The sequence below is a fragment of the Vanessa atalanta genome, chromosome 28, assembly GCF_905147765.1.
Source record: "Vanessa atalanta chromosome 28, ilVanAtal1.2, whole genome shotgun sequence".
Taxonomy (NCBI): Eukaryota; Metazoa; Arthropoda; class Insecta; order Lepidoptera; family Nymphalidae; genus Vanessa; species Vanessa atalanta.
Genome location: NC_061898.1, coordinates 4,577,234 through 4,601,035, shown reverse-complemented (window position 1 = coordinate 4,601,035; position 23,802 = coordinate 4,577,234). Strand labels below are relative to the sequence as shown.

Sequence of the window (23,802 nt, the reverse complement as noted above, 5' to 3'; positions counted from 1 at the left end):
CACTTAAAAATTAAAATTCTCCTACATGCAATTCTTAAGTCAAAGCTATATATGCGGCAAAGTTCAAAGAAGTCGCAAGTATAGCCGTACCAGTATTTAGCGTAAAGTATTGATCGTAGTGTTTGCAGTTAGGAGTATAATGTTTTTATTGTTAACGGCACAAAATACAACGAAGCTAAAGTTCTCATTATGACGCTAATGCATTATATTCACGAAATTTGTACTGTATGGTACCGACTTAAGAATAATTTAAAGTGATAAACGCTACAGTTATTAGACGATACCTAAAAATTATTCTTATATTAACTCTTTTAAATAATTAATTTTAAGATCTCACTTTCATTAATTTTCTTATTTCTTTAAAATGCTTAATCATAAATCAGCATAAATATAAAAAAAGAAACTGGCTGGTTTAAAAATAAAAAACCCAAATTTCTATCAAGAACAAAGAAGAGAAAAAGATTTTTGAAAAGACTGTTAAATTTAAAAGTAACAACTAATTAAAATATGTAATTATTTATTTTATGCAAACGCATGAAAATTACCTAGAAAAATGTTAAGATTTAAATTATCTAAATTCAAGCAAGTTTGTTCTTCAATTTTGCTACCACGTATTTTATTAAAAAACTTAAAATATTCAAAGGAGTTGAATTATTATAATCGTGAGTATAACATATTATAATCTCATTAGTTTGAATATATATGACCAACTATACCATCACTTACCATCTTGGTATTTTGTTCCTTTGCCTACCTTTTTACCAAAAAAAATTGCGTGGCAGACTTGTATTGGTCGATTTAATTCAACGAATATTTGTCGATAATTTTCTGATATGGCGTGGAACTCGTTTTTCTTCAGCAAGTTTCTTGGTTACAATATTAAAGTTGAAGCGTTATGATTTTGTCGTTATGAAAATTATAATAATTTGACGGTATGGCCACATTATCGGGAAGAATATCCGAGTTATAATTGTTCGGTAGCGATCTATTTAAAAAAACATCCAATGCAATTATTAAACAGATACCTTTATAAATTATTACAATAAATATTTTTTTTATTAATCTCAAATGCATTATATAAATTGAGAGTTTGATCAGATATTTTAATTAAACAAATAAAATATTTAAAATCACGATAATTCTGGAAGTTTATTTGGCTAAATATATATATTGATGTATCTGTCCGTTTTATTTCTTTCATACGCACGGCAAATAAGCGTTAAATATGGCAGAAATAACTTAATAAGCTGATGTAAAATTTTCGCTGTTTAAACAAATAAATAACACAACAATTCGATACACTGTAAAGGTAATATTATTGTCCATTACAGGTGCATTAGAGCAGTTCAGTAAAGTTAGAAAAAGTACGAATTCAGGTGGTAAAGATGAAGCAACGGATAAACAAAAGCGTATTATTGAAAAGTGCTTCGATGATAAGTCACTTTCGGCGTCAGAGCCAGAAGCGTGCAAGAGGATGAGTAAAGAAGTAAAGGATGTTGAGAATGAAATTATTTTTACTCCTGAATTTTACAACATGAAACATGGCGAACGATGCGACACGGTTATCTCAAGGCTATTCAAAAATGAAACTGTCCACGATACATCGGTAGATAATAAAGAATCTAATTTAGCTGAAGATGCTAAAGTACAAGCTTCAACAGCGAAGCACGAAGAAGAGAAGTTGGTTCAGAGGATTGAGGTCGTCGATGAAACGCCACATGTTGAAGCGCATGCGCCTAAGGTTGAAGGATTTAATTCAATACCGAAGATATTAGGTGGCAAGACCTGCGAGATGTCCAAATCGATTTCAAACGATGAACAAACAAATCTAGATGAGTTAGCAAAGCGCTGTCTCGGTTCACCGGACAATGAACTAGATAAAATTGTAGCTCAAGAATTAAAGAGAATTTCTCAAAATAAATCGCAGTCGAATTGTGATTTAGATTTAGTTCAAAATCAATGTATAAAAGAAACGGGTGCCACAAATGTATGTCGATTCGATAGGGTTCAGCCAGTAAATTTAGATACAGTACCATTAATTGACGATGTTGCAAGGGATTATAAAGAGGGTGGTTTTATACGAGAATATTCTACAATCTTTTTTACAAAAGATGTTGATGAAAGTAAAATAGATACTCCCCCGCCTCTATCTCCGTATGAAAAACCAGCACTACCTTTTTATGAATATCCAAATAAAGAAAACATTACACCAGAAGATGACTCTAAAATGGAAACAGCCGCAATTGATGAGAATATACAAGAAACAGAGATTATTTTCAAAGATGATTCTCTTGAAAGGAATACTATTGATCAAGAAGAAAGTCAAATACTTGAAGGTGAAGAAAATTTGAACCCTAAGCCTAATATTAATCGATGTCACCAATCAATTTTGGAACCAAAAATTTTAAAAACAGCCCAAGAAGATGTCTGTGTAAGAAATAATTTTATACAAGATAATATACCTACACTGAACATCATGAACAGCCAACAGCTATTTACATCTGAAGCTGAAACGCCAGACATGCACTCTGATTCGAAAGATGAACCTCAAAAGTCTTCAATATCGAGCACATTTTTACCAGAAGGCGATCGTCGAACGTTAGATCTTCCCGAGAATACTTCGATTTCCGCAAACCAAAATCCTGATGAATATTTCAACATCAGTTTACCAGATGATATATTAACAGAGGGTGAGACGGTGAAACGTATATTTGCAGAAAGTCCGGTTTCGCAAAATATATTTTATTCGGCATTGCCGCAAATCGAATTACAGGAATCTACAGATAGAGCCGAGAGAGTAGCAGAGAGCTTCTTGAAAGATTCGCATTCAGTATTGGAACCTGAAGCGAAGCAAGCAACATCTGTACGCAAAGATCGCATCGACGCAAATTTAGACGAGCTAATAAGTAAAAGAGATACTTCGTGTTCAGAAAACTCAGTCCCTTTGTCCTTGCTTTTAAAATATATACAAGAACGAAATCGCTTGGAATACTGTAGAAAAATCGTTGCGAAAGCCGATATTAAGCTTGAGGGAAATAAGAATTTTTCTGGCTCTCAAGGCGAGAAATCCAAGTCTAAAAGTGATTGCAACGTGAAACCTTGCCCGATTCAACCCAAACCAAAACCGTCATCAGCTTCCGGACCGTGCAAAATACCACCTTGTAAACCGAAAAAAGACCCATGCGCGAAGTTATTGCCCATTTTCTTAAGCACAATGATCAGGCGCGATGTTTCTTTTGACATCGCGAAACACAAAAATACCACATCCCCGAATTCGGAAGTAGCACTGACCTCTTTATCTATATTAAGCGAAGTCGTGATCCAACGAATTCAGAAATTGAGCGTACAGTTGAAATTTCATGGTAACAATAATTGTGGAGATGCCGTAGATTATGCGAGAGACTTTCAACCCTGGATTCCGATACCATCTTGGCCGATTCCGAAGAAGGAAAAGAAAAGGCCCTTTGTTTGCCCAAAGGAGGGATGTAAAGTTCCTCTTCCTCAGCCCAATAAGCCTTGTAAAGATAAACAATGTCTTGGGCTCTCGAAGCAATCATTTGTTTCAAGATTTTTCGCCCCCTAGTCTATACGTTGACAGGAAACTACGAATTCTTATTTAAAGATATTTTTGATGTTTTTTGTTTAATTTGATACCAGAAATCTGTTAATTTATTACAACAGCTTTGTTACCATTCAAATATATTTCCGTTCATATATGTTGACATTTATTAAAAGTAGTTTTTGAAAATTTAAACAGAACTAAAGTAACAGTAATTATTGGTCCACTGCTTGTCAAGCGCCTCCCCATTTTTGAAGACGAGGAATGGATTGTTTTTGGCAGAATTTCGTACGACAGTATATGCAGTTTTTATCAAGGTATTTTCATTCATAGCCAATTAAAGTGTTGTGCAGAATTGTTCCATTTTTATAGTGACAACTCATTGGATTATGATAGCGCAAAGAGTATACTTGCGTTGGGTGTACAACAGAATGCCCATAAAAAGTGATCAGCGTTAAAATATTACCAGTTTTAAATACCTATTTAATTTAATCTTGTTTAAATATTTGGTACTTTACTTGGTAGAAGGGCTTTGTGCAAGCCCGTCTGGGTACCACCCACTCATCAGATATTCTACCAAACAAAAGCACTCAGTATTGTTGCGTTACGGTTTGAAGGGTGAGTGAGCCAGTGTAACTACATACACAAGGGACATAACATCTTAGTTCCAAAAGTTGGTGGCGCATTGGCGATGTAAGGATTGGTTAATATTTCTTACAGCGACATTGTCTATGGGGGGTTGTGATCACTTACCATCAAGTGGCCCATATGCTCACCCGCCAACCCTTTACATAAAAAACTTGGATTATAAACGATGAAATGTTATTCAAAAATGGCCAGTTGTACTGGTTATTTATAATTTCCGCATAAGTGATCACTATTCTGCAATTGTCTTTGTACAATCTTTTATTACTTATTTGGGAACTTAAAAAACGTTTATATTAAAGAACTAGTGTAAAGAATAAAGATTTTCGGCCAATTAATCGTGATGAGACCCATTAGATTTAAGCAACTATAAAATACCAAAACCTTAATACAAGGAATGCAATACAACTTGAATTTAGTAGTTGATTTAATATCGCTCATTTTCTGTTCCCAAATAAGATCCCAATTCAGATATATTTTGAAAACCATCATAACCCCTCCCTCTCCCTTCCTCGCCTCACCTCAAAATATTACCGTTACACTATTATGTCAGAAAACATCTTCTGAAACGGAGAGGAGTTCTTAGTCCAGCGATGGAAAATTTTCAGACTTTTATAAGATTTTAAAACCGCACATCCTGCGTATCACCGAACGTCCGTTTATCAGAATTAGGGGTGGATTTAAAAGCCTTGAGGCCTTGAGCAACAAAGAAATGAAAGCCCTGGAGCAACAGACTGGAGGGCCCTAATTATAACTTTACAAATTAATTAATAGAATAATTATTAAGTAAGTAATCATATGATTATAATTTCACTATATCAATTTATCTCAACATATTATATTAAAATTGTTAACTCCGATTTATATAAATCTCTATCGTGGGCCCTCTCTAGTTGAGGGCCCAGAGCAAAAAAGGTTGCCCAATAAAAGAACGAATTTAATGTCCGAAATTCAATAAAAGTCTTCATTATTTTTTATAATTTATTTTATATTCAATAAGTATATACTGCAGGGTCGTATCCTTTGGCTATGACATGATTATCGATCCATGACCTGAAGTTGGTGACGTTGGTGTAAGCGCCAGGCGTGTCCTTCAACCCACAGCTGATTCCCCAGGCGACTATACCATTCTGGATGTAGCGATCATTCTGGAAACAAAATTTGATGGCTTAAATATTTAATTTTTGTAATTATTTATGGAGATATTTTTGATTTCTCCAATCTTGTGTGAAGCCTCATTAGTGCGTTGGAGTTTAACTTGGTGTTAGGGCTTTGTGGAAGCCCGTCTGGGTAGGTACCACCCACTCATCAGATATTCCGCCAAACAACAGTACTCAGTATTGTTGTGATCCGATTTGATTTGATTTGTGGGTGGACATAACATCTTAGTTCCCAAGGTTGGTGGCGCATTGGTGAAGCAAGGAATAGTTAATATTTCTTACAGCGCCAATGTCTATGGGCGGTGGTGACCACTTACCATCAGGTGACCCATTTGCTCATCCACCTAACGATATCATAAAAATAATACGCAATTACGCATATCTCACGTGACCCCAAATTAAGATTATGTTTAATTTCAAGTCAGTCGGAGTTAAGGTTACGGAGATCTCATGAGTCAGTCAGTGGTATTTCGCTTATATTTACATAGACACTAAAAAACCTTCTATATTTTAATGAAAGCTTTCCATCGGTAGCGTGGCCGAGCGGTCTAAGGCGCTGGTTTAAGGCACCAGTCTCTTCGGAGGCGTGGGTTCGAATCCCACCGCTGCCATTAATTTTAGATTTAACTGTATATTTTTGTCATTTATGTAGGTACCACCTGATGGTAAGCCACCACCACCCATAGACATTAATGCTGTAAAAAATATTACTCATTCCTCATCTCACCAATGCTCATAACATAAATGTGTCCCCTGTGTTCCCTTTAAACTGGAACACTGGAATAACGCTTTAGTTTAGTAGAAGTATATGATGCGTGGTACCCATACGAGCTTGCACTTAACCCTCTCAGGGTATCTGGGAAAGCTATTATTCGTTATTTATTATTTTAAATTTTATTCAACTTAACATCTTAAACTTATATTTATATATATTATTGTTGAACGAAAACTGAGTGACGTGGCCGGGGAAGTGACGTCACCGGACAGACGACGTGGCACAAGATTATATCGAAAGATAAAAAAGCGTGGAGTTAATGCTCGTTGACTTCCAGGCAGGAGACATAACATACATATATAATTGTATTTAACTAACACGACTGTATTTTTAGATGTTGAAAAAGAGTAACTACTGAGTTTCTTGCCGGTTCTTCTCGGTAGAATCGACATTCCGAAACCGGTGGTAGCTTTACTTTAAATAGTTTCTTAAATGACGATTCAAAAGTGCTTGTAAAAGCCTACTTGAATAAATTATATTTTAATTTGATTTGATTTAAGACAATTTATGACACGCGAGCGGCGAGGCGGCCATCTTTAGTTGACATAAGAGATAGAATTTTATAGTCAGTTGCATGATTTTAATGTTTTTGTCATTTTCTAGAAGTTTGTTGCAAGTAGTATCTGATTAAAAAAGTCGAACGAAATCAATTTAAATCAAAAATTGAAATTAGAATGAATAACTTTATAAACACATTACATACAAGAAATAAATTGATACAAAAAAAGAAACCAAAAACATTATACTAGTGGCTATATTTAATCGGAGTCGTCCATACTGCTGCTTTCACTCTCACTGCTATCGTCACTCACATTAATTATAAGTTCATTTTCTAAAATATTATCTATTTTCACGTCTATTTCATAATCGTCCTTTATTAATTTAATAGTTAAAAGTTATCTTCGCGGTACCATAATATTTGTAGTTTAGAAATCACATTCGATAAATTTTATGACTAACTGCACGTCACTATTGACAATAAAGAACAACAATTTGCTCCTTTGATGTAGTTATTTATTAAATACGAAACTTCAAAAGCGGGCAAACGTCAAAACGGCCATCATAGCGTGCCGCTACTATAATGAGTACTTGTGTATAGTTTTTCAATATTTTGGTGAATGGTAGATTATAATATATATATATAAAAACAGATTTTAGCATTGCAATTTTTAACTTACACCAATTGGACACACGAGGGGCGAGCCGCCGTCCCCTTGACAGGTATCTACATCCTCCTCCCCACCAGCGCACATAAAGGAGGAGTGCAGTTGGAAGAATCTACCCAAACGGGTCGAGCGCAACGCTGATTGACATATCTCATTATTTATTGTCGGTACTTCCACCTGTTAACAAGGAATAAACAAACTTTAGTAAATTAATTAATTAATAACCATTGCCATGATTTAAGGATTCTAACGATGCCCTATACATCTAAATCTGTTCAGGCATTTAAAAGTTATAATGGCAAAAAGAAACTCGCTTGCATACATACATACATACATACATACATACATACATACATACATACATATATACATACATACATACATACATGAACACTGAAAACATTACACCTGTTTTTTGTATAGTCGTTTAATAAAAATGTTTCCGTGTCAGGTATATAACTGGTTAAAAATAAAAAATTGTCTAAGGAATCATCTTAATGTCCTTGAACAGTTATATATAATTTGACAGTGAGCAAGAAGGCTGTGATCCAATGCTCTTATAGTGCTTAATACATAATGGGCGTGCAATTCTATTCAAGTAGTGATTTTTAAGGAGTTCGCTGTAGCTCTCACGCGTGCATGGAGCGAGTGTGTATTTCTGGCGCCCGACTTGGGGCTGGGACTCAACGTCCTGGTTGCGCTCAACAGATTCAGAGAAACCAGTCGCACTCGCTCGCAACACGACGAGTTGCGGATGCTCTTTATACAGGTCCTCAATACAAACACGCAAGGACGCAGACGCACGAATTATAGAGGACCTTAGCTTTTCTATTTACCGCCATTTTTTAAATAGCCCATTCCATTACACCACTGTCGAGACGTTTTTATTTAAATTAAAGATAAGTTATCCAAATTGAGCCGAGATAGCCAAATGGTTAGAACGCGTACATCTACACGATGATTGCCGGTTTAAATCCAGGCAAGCAGTACTGAAATTTCATGTGCTTAATTTATGTTTATCTTTATAATTCATTTAGTGTTAGGTGGTGAAAGAAAGCTAGTAAAGTATAGTAAAGTAGCATGTGTCTAATTTAGTAGTTCTATTTTGTATAAAAATAACAAGAACTGCCGAACTTGAATTGACTATCTGCGGCAAGAAACCAAATATTATTAAGCATAGATTAAAAATACCGGCGATGCTTACTTTCTTCATAACAACTCGGAAAGGGCTATTTTTTCCATATTTGTCTTTGCCCCAACCTGTTGATATGCATCTCACGCCTTCTTGCACTGGTACATTCTGTGCCGGCAAACAAACGAGTCCCACGTTGGGCGCCAATTCTAGTGGCTTCGTCAGGAATATGAGAGCGATGTCGTTGAACAAGTTACCTTAAATAAATAATAAAAGCAAATCATTTTTGATAAAAAAAGTCATATAGTCAAATCAAAATATACTTTATTCGAGTAGGCTTTTACAAGCACTTTTGAATCGTCATTTAAAGCTACCACCACCGGTTCGGAATGTAGATTCTACCGAGAAGATCCGGCAAGAAAATCAGTAGTTACGCTTTTTCAACATCTAAGAATATAGTCTTGTTAGTTAAATACAATTATATATGTATGTTATGTCTCCTGCCTGGAAGTCAACAAGCATTAACTGCATGCTTTTTTATCATCAATATAATCTTGTATCGAATAATATGCCTTCTTTACCAATGTATATTTTACAAATGACTTGAATCTATGAAACGGCAAAGTTAAAAATGTCTGCGAAATTTTCTCATAAGAACGGAAAGCTGAATTAACTACAGCCGTATATAATGCGCGAACCTCCACGTTAAATTATAATCATTATGAGTTCATGCACAGATGTATCAGTGTGCGTGAGACGACTAAGAGTAAATACAGCATAACATAAAAAAACCAGAAAAAAAATTATTCAAGACAACTTCTTCGAAGCACTTTCGAACCGGTTACACTATTCAATTAATAATAATAATAATAATAATGTTTATTTCATCAATAACCAACAGAGTACAATAACATCACAAAGGTTGACTTCTTCTTTTGAGTGCCATGAGCTCCCGTGCCAGAAGAAGTCGCTCTTCCTTAACACACTCATACTTTAATTCAAAGTTATAAGATGAAACAAGCTAAGAATTACAAAAATTCGAATGAAAATAGTTATTTATTAAATTTATGTTTTAGGTGATGGACTAAAAAAGTATCATGTCCTATTAATCTGTTTTTCAAAGTTTAAACAATGGCGTTGTCTTGATCTAACCGAATACCGATCAATCTCCTTCGTACTTCATCCAGTGTGACATTGTCCTCGTATGCAATATTGATCGCGCCCGTATTAAAACACGTTTACTTTCGAACTACGTCTTACTTTGTGAGCCGAGATGACCCAGTGGTTAGAACGCGTGCATCTTAACCGATGATTTCGGGTTCAAACACAGGCAAGCACCACTGAATTTTCATGTGTTTAATTTGTGTTTATAATTCATCTCGTGCTCGGCGGTGAAGGAAAACATCGTGAGGAAACCTGCATGTGTCTAATTTCAACGATATTCTGCCACATGTGTATTCTACCAACCCGCATTGGAGCAGCGTGGTGGAATATGCTCCAAACTTTCTCCGCAAAGGGAGAGGAGGCCTTAGCCCAGCAGTGGGAAAATTTCCAGGCTGCTAATGCTAATGCAAATGCTACTTTCGAACGACTATATTATTGTATTGACGACCTCCGTGGTCGAGTAGTGTGGACACCGGTTTTCATGAGTACGCCACTCCGAGTCGATGTAGAAAAAAATTATTAATTTTCTATGTTGTCTTGGGTCTGGGTGTTTGTGGGGTACATGTCAGTCACCTCCTCGTGGTGTACCCTGGGCAACGGGGCTGGCTTGAGCTTGCTCGTCGGCCACGGCTAAGACTGGCGGGAGGGATGCCGCGGGGCTGCTCCTGGTACGTCCCTGATCGGCGTCAGGGCGGACCTTGTGAGTGGCCTCGTTGGCTAGGAGGGAGTGGGAGGGCTCGCTACTCGAGCCTCCCAGGTGTTTTACACCGGCGGTCAGCGGCGGAGCCTACCATCTTATCCGCCGCAGGGCGTCAGCTTCGTTGACGCCCAGCCTCCAGTGGCGGACTCGGGGGAGTTCGCCACATTCCCGCGTGGAGGATGAGGGGGAAGGCGCGCACTAGGCGCGCTTTCCATGAATATATAAAAAGGGGCTGGGTGTTTGCGGTACCGTCGTTACGTCTGATTTTCCATAACACAAGTGCTTTAGCTACTTACATTGGAGTCAGAGTAATGTATGTGATGTTATGGAATATTTATTAATTATTATTATTTATTATATGACATTCATATAAATAGCAACAGCTTGTTAGGTATGCGACCACCCTATGGAGGTACATTAGGACATCGCGTTCGCCGAGACCACCGACGACGGCCCGCTACCAGCAACCCTTGCGCAACACCACGCCGCCCAACAACGGACCACACCGATCTCTCTTTATAATTTCTGTGTCTCTTAGAATTAAGAAAAGTATTAATATAAATAATATAATAATTGGTTCTGAGGGCATTCTGTGTTACAACCTCAACACATGAAGTAGTCTAATTAAATTAGTATTAATATTTGTAAGATAAGTTTGTGAATTAAAATAAATTCACTTTTAAAGTACTTTCGTTTTTTTTTTAAGTCTTCGGCTGCGAACGACGTAATTAGTTCGTCAACAAATATTTAACAATAGAGTACTTTCGGTAGTGAAAAATAATACGAAATTCGATAAAAGTTAAACCATACGTAGGAATATGTATGTATACTTAAATATTCTGATTTTGAGTCATAAAAGCACATTATAAATACAAATTCAACTCACGACTATTAAACTCGTCGTGAATAACAATTTCGCTGATATGCCTATCCTGCAAGGGATACAGCTCGTTATTTGACTGCGTGTCCCATTCTCCAGCGCGGATGAACAGCTCAGGACCGGAAACAACGTGAGCTGCTGTCAGCACCACGCTTGGGTGAATGATGGACCCACCGCCGATGTATATGTTCCGAATGTTTGTATCGCTCTTCGTATGGCTCGATTCTTTTCTGAAAATAATCATAAACTAGATGAAATATATCTAGGTATAAAAGTAAACAAATACGATTTTATATTTTTTAAATCAAAAAAGTTGCTCTATAATTTATTGTGGATAAGTTTTCATCGAGTTTACCGTATCCCTGCACGATAATATTCAATTGGAACGCACTCTCTGAACGCACCCGTAAACGTCAAACATGGCCGCCCGTCGAACTGTCATTTCATTGAATTTTATCGAAATGTCTCGATTGTGGATAGGTTTCGATCCGGTCTATCGTAGACCTGTATAACACGACTGTATATTTAGATGTTGAAAAAGACTACTGATTTTTTTTTTGCCGGTTCTTCTCGGTAGAGTATTCATTCCGAACCGGTGGTGGCTTTACTTAATATAGTTTGTTAAATGACGATTCAAAAGGGCTTGTAAAAGCCTACTTGAATAAAGTATATTTTGTATGATTATCGCTGGAAAAACGCCCTCTCACCTACATGAAGTGGGACTTTCCGCTGCCGATATCAACTAGTTCCAGACACCGTGATACCTTCTAAAAAACCGGCGGTACCCAGAGCCGTCTCAAGCTGTGTTTGTACCCTTGGGCACCCATGAATTTGGGGCCCTTTTGCTAGATATTTTATGGTTTAATTTGGTAAATTGTCGGTTCTTCGGGGCCCTCTCAAGATGGCGGCCCTGGGCACGTGCTCCATGTGCCCTATGGTAAAGACGGTAATGGCGGTACCCACCCTTCAGCGTGGTGACATTATTTACCTTAAAACAACCGCCATCCAGGGAAACTCGCCTATTTTTGTTTCGTCTTCCTTGAGGTTACTTGGCTGTACGCCCAAACCTTTATGATTTCGCCAACCACAGCTCTTCTTCTGAAATAATAACAATGAAATCGTGTAAGGTACGCTGTAAGGGATGCTTAAATCGAAATCAAAATACTCTTTATTCAAGTAGACTCATAAAGGGACTTTTGAAACATTGTTACAGGAATTGAATTAAATATAAAGATACCGATTCGGAAAGTAGGTTCTACCGAGTAGCAAGCAACTTAAGCAAGAAACTTAGTAGATTCTCTCTTTTAAATTATAATTAAATGTATATATATACATATATCTTGCCTAAAAATAAAAAAATAATAAGTCAACGCTTTTTATCATGAATGTAAACCTGTACAGAGTAATATTCCATATTTATCAATGTTATTATGTCATGTTTATTAATAAGCCAAGTTGAAAGAGAGATTTACCAACCAGTTTTAGATATAAAAAGTATGTCCTACACCCTTGCTTGGGGTTCTAGCTCACTTCATACCACATATCATCAATTTAAGTTTTCTAGTTTGACCGTGAAAAAGCAACAAACAGATATATTATTATTATTTGTTCATATCATCATCCTCCTGCTCTTATCCCAATTTTACTCGGGGTCGGTGCAGCACGTCTTCTTCCATACTTCTCTGTCGGACGCCATCTCACAAGTAACATTCTTTCTAACCATATCGTCTTTCACACAATCCATCCATCGTTTCTTGGGTCGTCCCCTACCTCTATATCCATCCATTCTCAAAACCATTCTCACAACATGGTCCTCATTCCTCCGCATAACATGCCCATAGCAAGACAGCCGGTTTTCAGATAGCTTCTCGGTTACCGGTGCCACTTTCAAACTTCCTCTTATGTACTCATTCCTTACTCTATCCATTCGCGTAACACCACACATTCCTCTCAGCACTCTCATCTCTCTCCGCCACATGCAATAGGCTATTTGACTGGTTTTTAAAATGCATTTTATATTATTTAGTAGAGGTTAAGGAACTCAGTAAAAGTTGTTTTTTTTTTTTTAATTTTAGTACATATTTGCTGAAAAATATCTAAATAAAAATTCCATATTTAAATAGCGCGCGAAAACGCTACTTTGACAATATGGCGCGCTGGGGTCGGTGACGTCACTTGCCTGTATTTTAATCTGTGGCACATATGATCGACATACAGTAGGCAAACGAGGTTAATAAGCAAGTGACGTCGTTATAAGCCCGACCAATTAGGAGCGTTTTGTGTCACGTGACAAAACATTAAAAAAATGCATTTTTATTTATAGATTTTTGAATAAATTAATTAGTATTTTCAACTTTCGTTAATAAACAGCCATTTCTAACTAAACTCATAATATATACTGATTACAATAATTGACACTTTATTTATCGCATTGTCAAATAGCCTATCGTCTTTCAGTCATCCCTTTTTTGTAGCCCACTCTGTATTATATTATTTAGTACTGATATAAAGCAGACATCGGCTTGGAATGTAGATTCTATCGAGTAAGATCAGCTAAAACTCTTTAGCAAAGATTAAATAAATATATGTACATAAACGATAAATTCATAAAGTGTTTCCGCTTGAAAATAAACTTACCTCTTGAGTTATTTGATTATTATTATTAATTGAAGGGTTCATGTTTTCATATAAACAACAAACATCTAAGAAGTTGGAACAGGTGCCCCGCATGTTCCTGAAAACGTAGAAAATTTAAGATTAGAACTTCAATTTAATGAGTAACTTTAGAATTTTGCCCTTTCTAATTAGGTCCAACTCATCATGTGTTCGATGGCCAAGCTCCAATACGTCACATTGTTGTGCGCTTTGAAGGGTGAGTGAGCCAGTGTGACACCTGTAGTAACCACTTATGTCCACTTTCATTTTACTTCCAAAATATCGATAACGGTTTCGTCGACGTTCGAAACGCCATTTTTTCTCAAATCCATAGTGAATATCGTAGATTAATCATGCTCTCAAAATTGCCGTCAATTGTTGTTTTTTTGGCTTTTTTCATGTTGTAGTTTAAATATTGGAATGGGAATATTGGAATGGGATACACAAATATTTTTAAGTTCTTACCGAGATTCTAAGACGGCTTTGCCATCAGTCACGACGGTGCCATTTTCATTACAGAGATAGTATTTCACACAAGAACCAATAACGTCGTTCTGTAAACTACAGGGTTCACCTGAAAACGTTTATTATAAAATAGCAGGATTCTTACAGCACGGCAGTAGCCGTTATACCGATACGATGTCGCAGCCTCAACGATCCGTGCTGAAAACGGCCATCCAAGTAATTCTAATGCGTTCGAATGCCGCATAATTCAGTTCGCCCCCACATAGGCCCTAAGCTTTCTCAGGATTTTTTTTTTATGTTATCGGTAGGCGGACGAGCAAATAGGTCACCTGATAGGAAGTGGTCACTACCGCCCATAGACAATGGCGCTGTAAGAAATATCAACCACTCCTTATATCACCAATGCCCCACCATCCTCGGGAACTGAGTTATGTCCCTTGCGCCCGTAGTTACACTGGCTCACTCACCCTTAAAACCGGAACACAGCAATGCTGAATACTACTGTTTGGCGGGAGAATATCTGATGAGTGGGTGGTCCCACAACTGGTACCAACCTACCCAGACGGGCTTGCACAAAGCCACCAAGTGATATCCACTGTATGAAAAAAGGGGGTTTGAGAGTACCTCGTATCTTAAACGAAAGTTGCTGGATCAATGCAATTTCTCGTGCTTAAATATTTATAATTTCTTGGCAAGGCTAAGTAAGGCTTTGAGTAAATCTCTCTCGTTAGGTTCGAAACTAAATTAAATATTATTGTTATGGTACAGTTGGAAAGGGGAGTTAGCCAGTGTAACTACAGGTATGAAGGACATAAAATTTTAGCTCCAAGGTAGTGCAGTGGTGATGCAATGAATGGTTCTTATTTCTAACAGCGGCTATGTCTATGGGCCGTGGTGACCACGTACCATCACGTGGCCCATTTGGCCGTCCTGTACATACTATAAAAATACCTGATTAGTACAAGTCAGACCTGCGCATTCAGAGTACAGCTCCAAGTAACCACAGACCTTAGTGTTTGGTATTAATTTGAACTTTTCACGTCTACGCTTTCCTGAGAAATTGTGTTGTTGTTTTGACAGAGAGACAGATAAACGGATTGTTGGACAAGGACGAAGTGAACTTATAAGGATACCCTTTGTCCTATTATATTAATAAACTAGATGAAAACCCGGCGTCGAGTGAAATAAATAAGGCTAAACAAATGTTATACTATACAAAATACTAACTACCGTAACACACTTTCTAAACGCACCCGTAAACGTCAAACATGGCCGCCCGTTGAACTGTCATGTCATTGAATTTCATGGATTTTATATAGAAATATCCCGATTATACGAATTTTGCGGATACATGTTGTCAAATAAAATATCATTATTTTTTAACGATCTATAATTGTAGATAGGTTTCGATCGGATCTATCTTAGACTTGCACGAAATTATATTAATAACTAGGAAGATGTCGGTTTGTTGCCTAGCCAGAAGATGCAGCTTAGTTTGTTTAATAAACATAATAATTTACCAAATATGTCATGTATGAGAGCTTCAAGGTCATCCCCCTTAATATCTTCTTCGGCTAGTACCGTAACGCCATATGTCAAAACTATTCCGACAGCTGTCAAAAGTGTTCTGTAAATATGCATCTGAAATAAAAAAATAAAAACTGTTTAATACTAATTATACGTAATCATTACGAGGTGTTGCTAATTGATCAGGAACTGATAAAATATTATGTATAAAAATCTACAGACTATTCCAATGGAAGTACGAAAAAAGATAAACAAGTCTTAGATTTACTTATTTTATGTGATTTGCTAATAACTCGGCTATATTGTGCTTTACTGAGAGTTTATGATTAATATATATTTGTTTATAATACAACACTATTGCACTTAACTACTTATGTCCACTTTAATTTTACTTTCAAAATTTCGATAACAGTTACGTCGACGTTCAAATCGTCATTTTCGCAAATCCATAGTGAATATCATAGACTAATCAAGCTCTCTACCAATGATACTGCGTCAATTTGCTGTCAAATGTTGTTTATTTGTCTTTTTTCCTGTTATGGTTGGAATGGACTTTATATTAATATGACATAGAGGTAAAATTTGTTTATATGTAGGGGTTGATCTAGGAAACTAATGACGCAATTCTAAAAAAAAAAATTATATATAAATCGCGAATATTGGCCGAGCAATTACAATATACGAGTATGTTCTAACGAATCGAAAATAAATACTTCTTAATACAGAATATATAAAATATATCACTGATTACAAATTATGAGTTGCAAAAAATCGTTCGTAGGTACAAATTATTCGAATGCCTGTCTCGTATTAACCCTAAGAGATGATATATACTATCGCGGACTTTTTTTAAGACCTATCTCGTTGGGTTGAGCCAGCATTTGCAATGTAAGCGTAAAAAATGTGTTTATTTGCGACATCGATTTAAAAACCTCTAAAATTATCAGTGTTTCTCTACTATATTGTGCATGTATTATACATATAAACCTTCCTCGTGAATCAATCTATATATTAAAAAAACCGCATCAAAATCCGTTGTTTAGTATTAAAGATCTAAGCATACATAGGGACAGACAGCGGTAAGCTAGTTTGTTTTATACTATAAAATGATATCGGAGGAAACGTGCGATGGATCTGTGGTATACAGTCAGCGTCAAATAATTAGAGACGCTCAGGGTATTCAAATAAATAGACGCAACAAAAAAGTCAATATCGGTACAAACAGTTTCCTTATTGTTGTCAACAATATACTCGCTCAAAAGGTCGAGACGTTTAAAATGTCATATAGATCGTTTCAGTCAAACCGCCATAAATATGGTTGGTTCTAAGTGTTCAAAAATACGGAACACATTAGAAAAATGAACTTTATTGCTATATATTTTAAATATAATTTCTCACATCATTTAATATTAAAATATTTATGCTTAAAATGAAAGGGATAGAAACTACTGCAATCCTTTTCATTTTAAGCACGAGGTCATAGATATGTCTTGTTTTTTAAAAAAAATCGTGCATAGTCGTTTACGATTCTTAATCGCAAACCAGCAAAATAATATGAGTAAAATTTTCAGGAGGCACTTTTAACATCATAATATTTAATGGGGATTGTTTAATATTAAGAAATACGAAATGCTATTATATCACAGATCTATAATAACATATTAATTATTATTCGATTTATATTTTAAATGAAAATTTATTATCTGTGTATTTATGCATCTGTCATCTCGAGTGACACACATCGCGAAAGCGCGGGAAAATAGGATATATAAAAATTGCCGCGCGATGATTCGGACCATTTAATTTAATTTCTAAATCAACCTTATCTGATGACTTGGTGGTAGGGCTTTGTGCAGGCCCGTCTGGGTAGATACCACCCACTCATCAGATATTCTACCGCCAAATAACAGTACTCTGTATTGTTGTGTTCCAGTTAGAAGGGTGAGTGAGCCAGTGTAATCAGAGGCACAAGGGACATAACATCTTAGTCCCCAAGGTTGGTGGTGCATTGATGTAAGGAATGGTTAATATTTCTTACAGCGCCTTTGTCTATGGGCGGTGGTGACAACTTACCATCAGGTGGCCCATATGCTCGTCCGCCAACCAATGCCATAAAAAAAATATGAATATCACAGATACAATTTAATGTTTAAATTTTACTTGGTGGTATCATATATGCCGCCAAGCAATACTTGGTAACGTAGTGTTCCCGTTTGACGGGTGAGTGAGCCAGTGTTACAGGCACAAGGGACATAACACCTTAGCTCCCAAGGTTGGTGGCGCATTACGTAAGGAATGATTAATATTACTATGAGCGCTAATGTCTATGGGCACCATGTCGTGAAGTGATTAAAGATTATGAAACTTTAATTTAAGTTGTATGAAAGAGTTTATACTTTGTTTTGTGCTCAAATTCAATCCTGACGATGCCCACAAGACCTGTAACCGCTTATGATGATGTCAAGGAGGATAATGGTATATTTTATGCGTCATATATTTAAATAAATAATTCTTTAGTACGTATGTGCGTCACTGAACTCTTAAACGGCTGAACCGTAATGACTCTGCGATAGAGTACACAATATATGTATGACTATGTATATTATAATCTATCTCGCGAGATTGTAAACTGCCGAAATATTGTGAACTAAAAATAAAATATAAAAAATTTTGATAGTTTATGATATTTCGGTTAGGTTAGATTAGAGTATTTATAATTTAACTTTAATTATCTTCGGTAGATTATAATCTACCTAAAAGTAATGCGTTGAATTGTAAGCAGCATGTTACGGTTCAAAATCATTCGACAGTTCACAATCTCGCGAGGTATATATAATCTAACGGTATTTACAATTATTCCCATTCTCAATTATTACACCCGAACGAAGTCGGGATGAAACGAGTAGCAACGTCATCATCCTCCTGCCCTTATCCCAATTTACTTGGGGTCGGCGCAGCATGTCTTCTTCCATACTTCCCTATCTGACGTCATCTCACAACTGACATTCTCTCCAGCCATATCATCTTTCACACAATCCATCCATCTTTTCATTGGTCGTCCCCTTCCTCTATATCCATCCACATTCATACTCAAGACCTTACTCACAATATATTCCTCATTTTTCGAATAGCAAGGTAAATAATCAAAATAATCCACTATGTAATTAATAGCGAAATTCTTGAACAATAAAGCTGTATCGTCACGTGCGGCACCTTCTTTACCAGAAGGGGTCACGGGCCTCAGGCATAATCACGATTACAAGGCGGATATATTAGCGTATACTGTTGTTTTCCCCAAGAAATATATTTAAGGACAAATTGAGGAGGTTTTGTGTGACAACTCGTAATCTAGCTGATGAATTTTTTTGGAGGTATATTTTTAAGCTTAAGCCATGGTTGGTTTCGCGTGCATCTTGACCGATGTTCGTGCTTAAATTGTGTTTATAATTTATGTATGTGAAGGAAAACATCGTGATCAAACCTACATGCTTCTAATTTCCATGAAATTCTGACACAAGTGTGGACTCAACCGTAAAACGACCTCCAGAATCTTCTGCTCAAAGGGACATTTAATTACTCTTTTTTTTTACATATTACATTAGCAGCCTGTAAATTTCCCACTGCTGGGCTAAGGCCTCCTATATTATATTCCACCACGCTGCTCGAGTGCGGGTTGGTGGAATACAGATGTGACAGAATTTCGTTGAAATTAGACACATGCAGGTTTCCTCACGATGTTTTCCTTCACCGTCGAGCACGAGATGAATTATAAACACAAATTAAGCACATGAATATTCAGTGGTGCTTGCGGGGTTTGAACCCGAAATCATCGGTTAAGATGCACGCGTTCTAACCACTAGGTCATCTCGGTTCTTTACTCTTAAATGTTGTTAATTAATGTAAATAAACATAATCTAATCTAATTATGTTATCTTGCTAAGCTAATTTTATTAATAAATTGTACAAAAGCGAAGCCAGGACGCGTCGCGAGTGGTCTTGAATGACACCAGTCGGCCATCTCGCGTGACATTTAATTAATGACGTCATTAAAATTATCAGAACTATTATAAATGTGTTTTAATATTTCTTATAATGCAAATCTCATGAACAGGTTTCATTCGTGATGTCTTTTTTTCCGGATTTAGCAAAGACCACTAAACCGGTTGATATAGAACAATTATACTATCGTAGTTTATTCTCAAGACTGTAGACTGGCAGGTTAACTGCCTTGTTGGTCTCTTGGCTAGTTTACAAGTCTTGAGGTCCTGGGTTCAGTCTCAGGGTTTGTTTTTTTTTTATGATAGAGACCAAACCATACCTAAAATAACACCTGCACCAGTAACCATGAGTTCTGAGATGTGATGAGTACACTGGCTTACTCATCACATCTCAGATTTGGCTGTTTGGCGGTATAATATATTACGAGTACGATCGATGACATATATATAATCGATATGTTTATATGTCATATAAACATGAGATAGAGGTCTAATTAACCACTTACCCCTAGGCAATATATTGTTTCTCTGGTCCCCTTTACTCTATTTTTTACTATGTTACGAAGATAAGCAATAACTCTATATAAATAGGAAAAATATTTGGCTTAAACGATTTCCAAAATTTTGATCGGTCTAGGGCCCCTTGTCGATGCGGGGCCCTAGGCAGGTACCTTCAATGCTTAACAGATAATCCGGCTCTGAATTTATCTTCTTATCATTTAGAGGACTTTCCGCAAAAATACACGAATTGTATTATAAACTCAATATCAAAATCTGTAGTGATTGCCCGGGTCTGAACTCGCAATCATCGGTTAAGATTCACGTGTTCCAACCGCTGAGACATTTCGGTTTAATCTCGACATATAATGTTTACAAATACCAGTGAATAACTTCAAAGGTCAGACAGTGACTCATGTAATTACGGTCACAAGATACATAATATATAAGAAATGGTCAATATTAACAATTACAAGGGCACCGGGTGGTGACCACTTACCATCCGTTCGTCCATTTCAAATAATATAAAACCACAAACGCGATACAATTAAAACATTTACTTATATTGTATGCCTTAAATTTATACGTGTTTTCTCCCCTAACCAGTGCCGGATTATTGGGCAGTGTTGGCCCCTTGACGGCTAGGAGCCTTATACTGGAAAAATTAGGACATAAGGCTAAAAAGTTCATTGGTAATGACAATTTTTCATTGGCATGGGGATTTTTTTATGAAATCGGTAGGTGGACTGTCATTTGCATTTGGGTAGGTAGACACTTATCAGATATTCTAGACAGACAGACAGACAACACCGAACGCACACCAGTAAGGTCAGTTACTATAGCAACTGGTTTCTTAAGTAAGTACAAATTTAGTTTTGTTGTGTTGCGGTTTGAATGGTGACTGTGCTAGTGTAACGACACGTACAAGGGAAATACCATTGTAGTTCTCACGGTTGCTGGAGCATCTACAACGAAAGGGTTACTTAATATTTGTTACGAAATCCCATTTTGGTCCAAGTGGCAAATTCGTCTGCCAGAATATTACAAATAAAAATATGCCGATCACATTTAAGTCTTCGTAAATTGAATAATCCCTTATTTATAGATAACTAGGATACTTGTTTACATAAACAGGTGTACGGTATTCGAACTGGTGTATAAAATATGAGTCTCAGTTCCGCATTGAACCCAAGCGCCCAGTCAGTGTTCTACGTCCTGAAAACATTGCTTTTTAAACAATATTCTGGAGCGCAACACTGATGGTCTAAGAATTGGCCCCCAAAACGCTTAATGACCATCTTCTTTAGAACCTCTCCATTAAGACTTGACTGATGATTCAAACATATTACAAAAGTATATTTAAATAATTGTTGTTTTTTTTTGAAGTTCAAGGCCGTGAAATACTACGACCATAAAATAAATCATGCATGATATTATAGAAAAAAAAAAAAAATTGTTTACCTTTAACGGTCCTTTTTGCATTTGATATTTAAAACAACTTATAATATAAAAAACTCAACGATTTATTAACTTGTTTTTCCTCAGAATCACGCGCGCACAGAATGTGTAAACTATGTAAACAAGAAATAATACGTCAACGCACGTCCGCGCATCGCGAGCGCTTCTGCATAACTGGCTGAGAGGAATTAAATGTTTAATTAAATGAATCATTGAATTAACCGTTTTCTAATAAATGTTATTGTTTTGTAAATATACAAGTTAATATCTAATCAAAGATTGCATCGCAATAATTATTTTTATTTTATTTATTTATTTATTTAAAAACTTTATTGTACACCACAAATTAAACAGATTAGCCTTATAGTAAGTATATATAAAGAAAAGATGGTACAACCGGCGGTCTTATCGCTTTAAAGCGATTTCTTCCAGACAACCGAGGTGATATGGAGTAGTAGCCAACAGAGAGATGGTAGGTGGTGTAAAATGGACTAGATACATAGATACAAATAATATAATACATACATAAACTACTACATACATATAGCTAGGTACATAAATACATTTATACATTAAGTCATACATAAATACATACAAATATACTGATATATACAAATAACAAATAGTATCTAGTCGCCATTCAGTGTGATTATTATTGAATAAAGAGGAACATCAACAGTCATATTATTATCATTACGAATATTTATCTCGAATTTCTTAAAATCCATATCGCCTACGATATTGCCAATAGTACTACGTATACATATATATACATTACATACACACACATAGACATTGGTGCTGTAAATATACTGGACAACATCACATGCATTACTCTGATCCCAATTTAAGTAACTAAAGCATTTGTGTTATGGAAAATCAGAAGTAACATAGTAAACTAATAAACTTTCTACATCGACTCGGCCGGGAATCGAAACCGGGACCTCGGTGTGGCGTACCCATGAAAACCGGTGTACACACTACTCGACCACGGAAGTCGTTTAATAAGCTGTAACAAATTTAAGTAATATTAAACATTCCTTCCATAGACAATACGTCACCATTTTTTTAAGCTAAGGTGTTACGTCCCTTGTGCCTGTAGTTACACATGCTCACTCACCCTTACTACAATCTGTTTTTTTTCGTGCTCTTGTTTAAAATAATTTAATTTAGGTATTTGCTAACTTATTATGATTATAGTAATTACTTTTTTATATACGTGCGTTACAAGTATAGACATTTATAGGTATACTAGTTAATCCAGCGATTTTACACGCGCGTAGTTTATAAAAAAATAACTTTAGCACACAAAGCATCGTCCTCCTTTTTGTTACGTCAAGGGGTCAATTAAAAAATTAGCCTACGTCATGCTCCGGGACTCGAAGTATCTCCGTAACAAAGTTCATCTAATTCAGCGGTTTAAGCGTGAGGTTTGAGCGTAAGAAGTGTTAGAGAGTTATTAGTATTTTTAGAACCAGAAGTAGGAATTACTAAAAGAAAAAAAACAAATAGGCTAACTTCTACAACAATGTCCTTTAAGTATTTAAAACGGGATATTTACCATGTTTTTTTATTTTTATTTGGTGGAGCTCGATATTTCGACATTATCTACGAATGTCTTGTTCCCACACTGCCGTTTGCGGGTAGATGTTGAATGTCCTATAATTTACGACAACAATAAATCTATCACAAAAGAAAAAAAAAAATAATCTACAACACAAATAACCATCAATATTAACATCTGCCGCCAAAAACTCCCGCCTTTTTTTTTTTTAAAGGGTATATTTGTGACGTGACGCAGATGTCGCTTTCCAACAGTATTGATATACAATTTTTATGACAGCTGATAAAAATGACGTCATTCTCCTCTCTCTGGCAATGAGGAAATATTAGACAACGTCATAAAATTAAGACGTTGGGAAATTTATTATTGTTAATTTATCCTGATATAAATATATATAAGGAAAATCTACGTTAATAAATTTTCTTCGAAATGCCATCGTTTAATTTTGGCATATAA

General features: G+C 36.1%; 2 protein-coding genes and 1 non-coding gene across 4 annotated transcripts; 2 read left to right on the top strand and 1 right to left on the bottom strand.

Annotated features, from left to right (window-relative positions):
* Positions 1 to 521: 521 nt before the first annotated feature.
* Positions 522 to 3,710, top strand: LOC125074723. Its single transcript, XM_047686137.1, has 2 exons — positions 522 to 662; positions 1,332 to 3,710. Exons 1-2 carry the CDS (start codon positions 554 to 556, stop codon positions 3,581 to 3,583), a joined length of 2,361 nt encoding a protein of 786 aa, XP_047542093.1. The 5' UTR covers positions 522 to 553; the 3' UTR covers positions 3,584 to 3,710.
* A 1,461-nt stretch (positions 3,711 to 5,171) lies between these two features.
* On the bottom strand, positions 5,172 to 21,957 carry LOC125074861 (phenoloxidase-activating factor 2-like). Of its 2 annotated transcripts, none has more exons than XM_047686317.1 (9): positions 21,786 to 21,957; positions 15,822 to 15,942; positions 14,302 to 14,410; positions 13,819 to 13,915; positions 12,170 to 12,279; positions 11,188 to 11,411; positions 8,510 to 8,694; positions 7,318 to 7,482; positions 5,172 to 5,352 (listed from the first exon to the last, which is right to left on the bottom strand). In XM_047686317.1, exons 1-9 carry the CDS (start codon positions 21,804 to 21,806, stop codon positions 5,197 to 5,199), a joined length of 1,188 nt encoding a protein of 395 aa, XP_047542273.1. In that variant the 5' UTR covers positions 21,807 to 21,957; the 3' UTR covers positions 5,172 to 5,196. The 2 variants fall into 2 exon arrangements, with proteins under 2 accessions (XP_047542273.1, XP_047542274.1); XM_047686318.1 differs by having other exon boundaries at positions 12,170 to 12,276.
* On the top strand, positions 5,894 to 5,975 carry Trnal-aag. The gene has a single exon. It is a non-coding gene; the product is annotated as a tRNA-Leu (tRNA).
* Positions 21,958 to 23,802: the final 1,845 nt, after the last annotated feature.

Coding starts and splice junctions, on each gene's coding strand:
- LOC125074723 (XM_047686137.1), top strand. CDS start 554: ATGTTAAGATTTAAATTATCTAAATTCAAGCAAGTTTGTTCTTCAATT. Junction 663..1,331: donor GGAGTTGAATTATTATAATC/GTGAGTATAACA, acceptor TGTCCATTACAG/GTGCATTAGAGCAGTTCAGT.
- LOC125074861 (XM_047686317.1), bottom strand. CDS start 21,806: ATGCAAAAAGGACCGTTAAAG. Junction 11,412..12,169: donor TGGATGGCGGTTGTTTTAAG/GTAAATAATGTC, acceptor GATTATTTTCAG/AAAAGAATCGAGCCATACGA. Junction 8,695..11,187: donor TCACGACGAGTTTAATAGTC/GTGAGTTGAATT, acceptor TATTTATTTAAG/GTAACTTGTTCAACGACATC.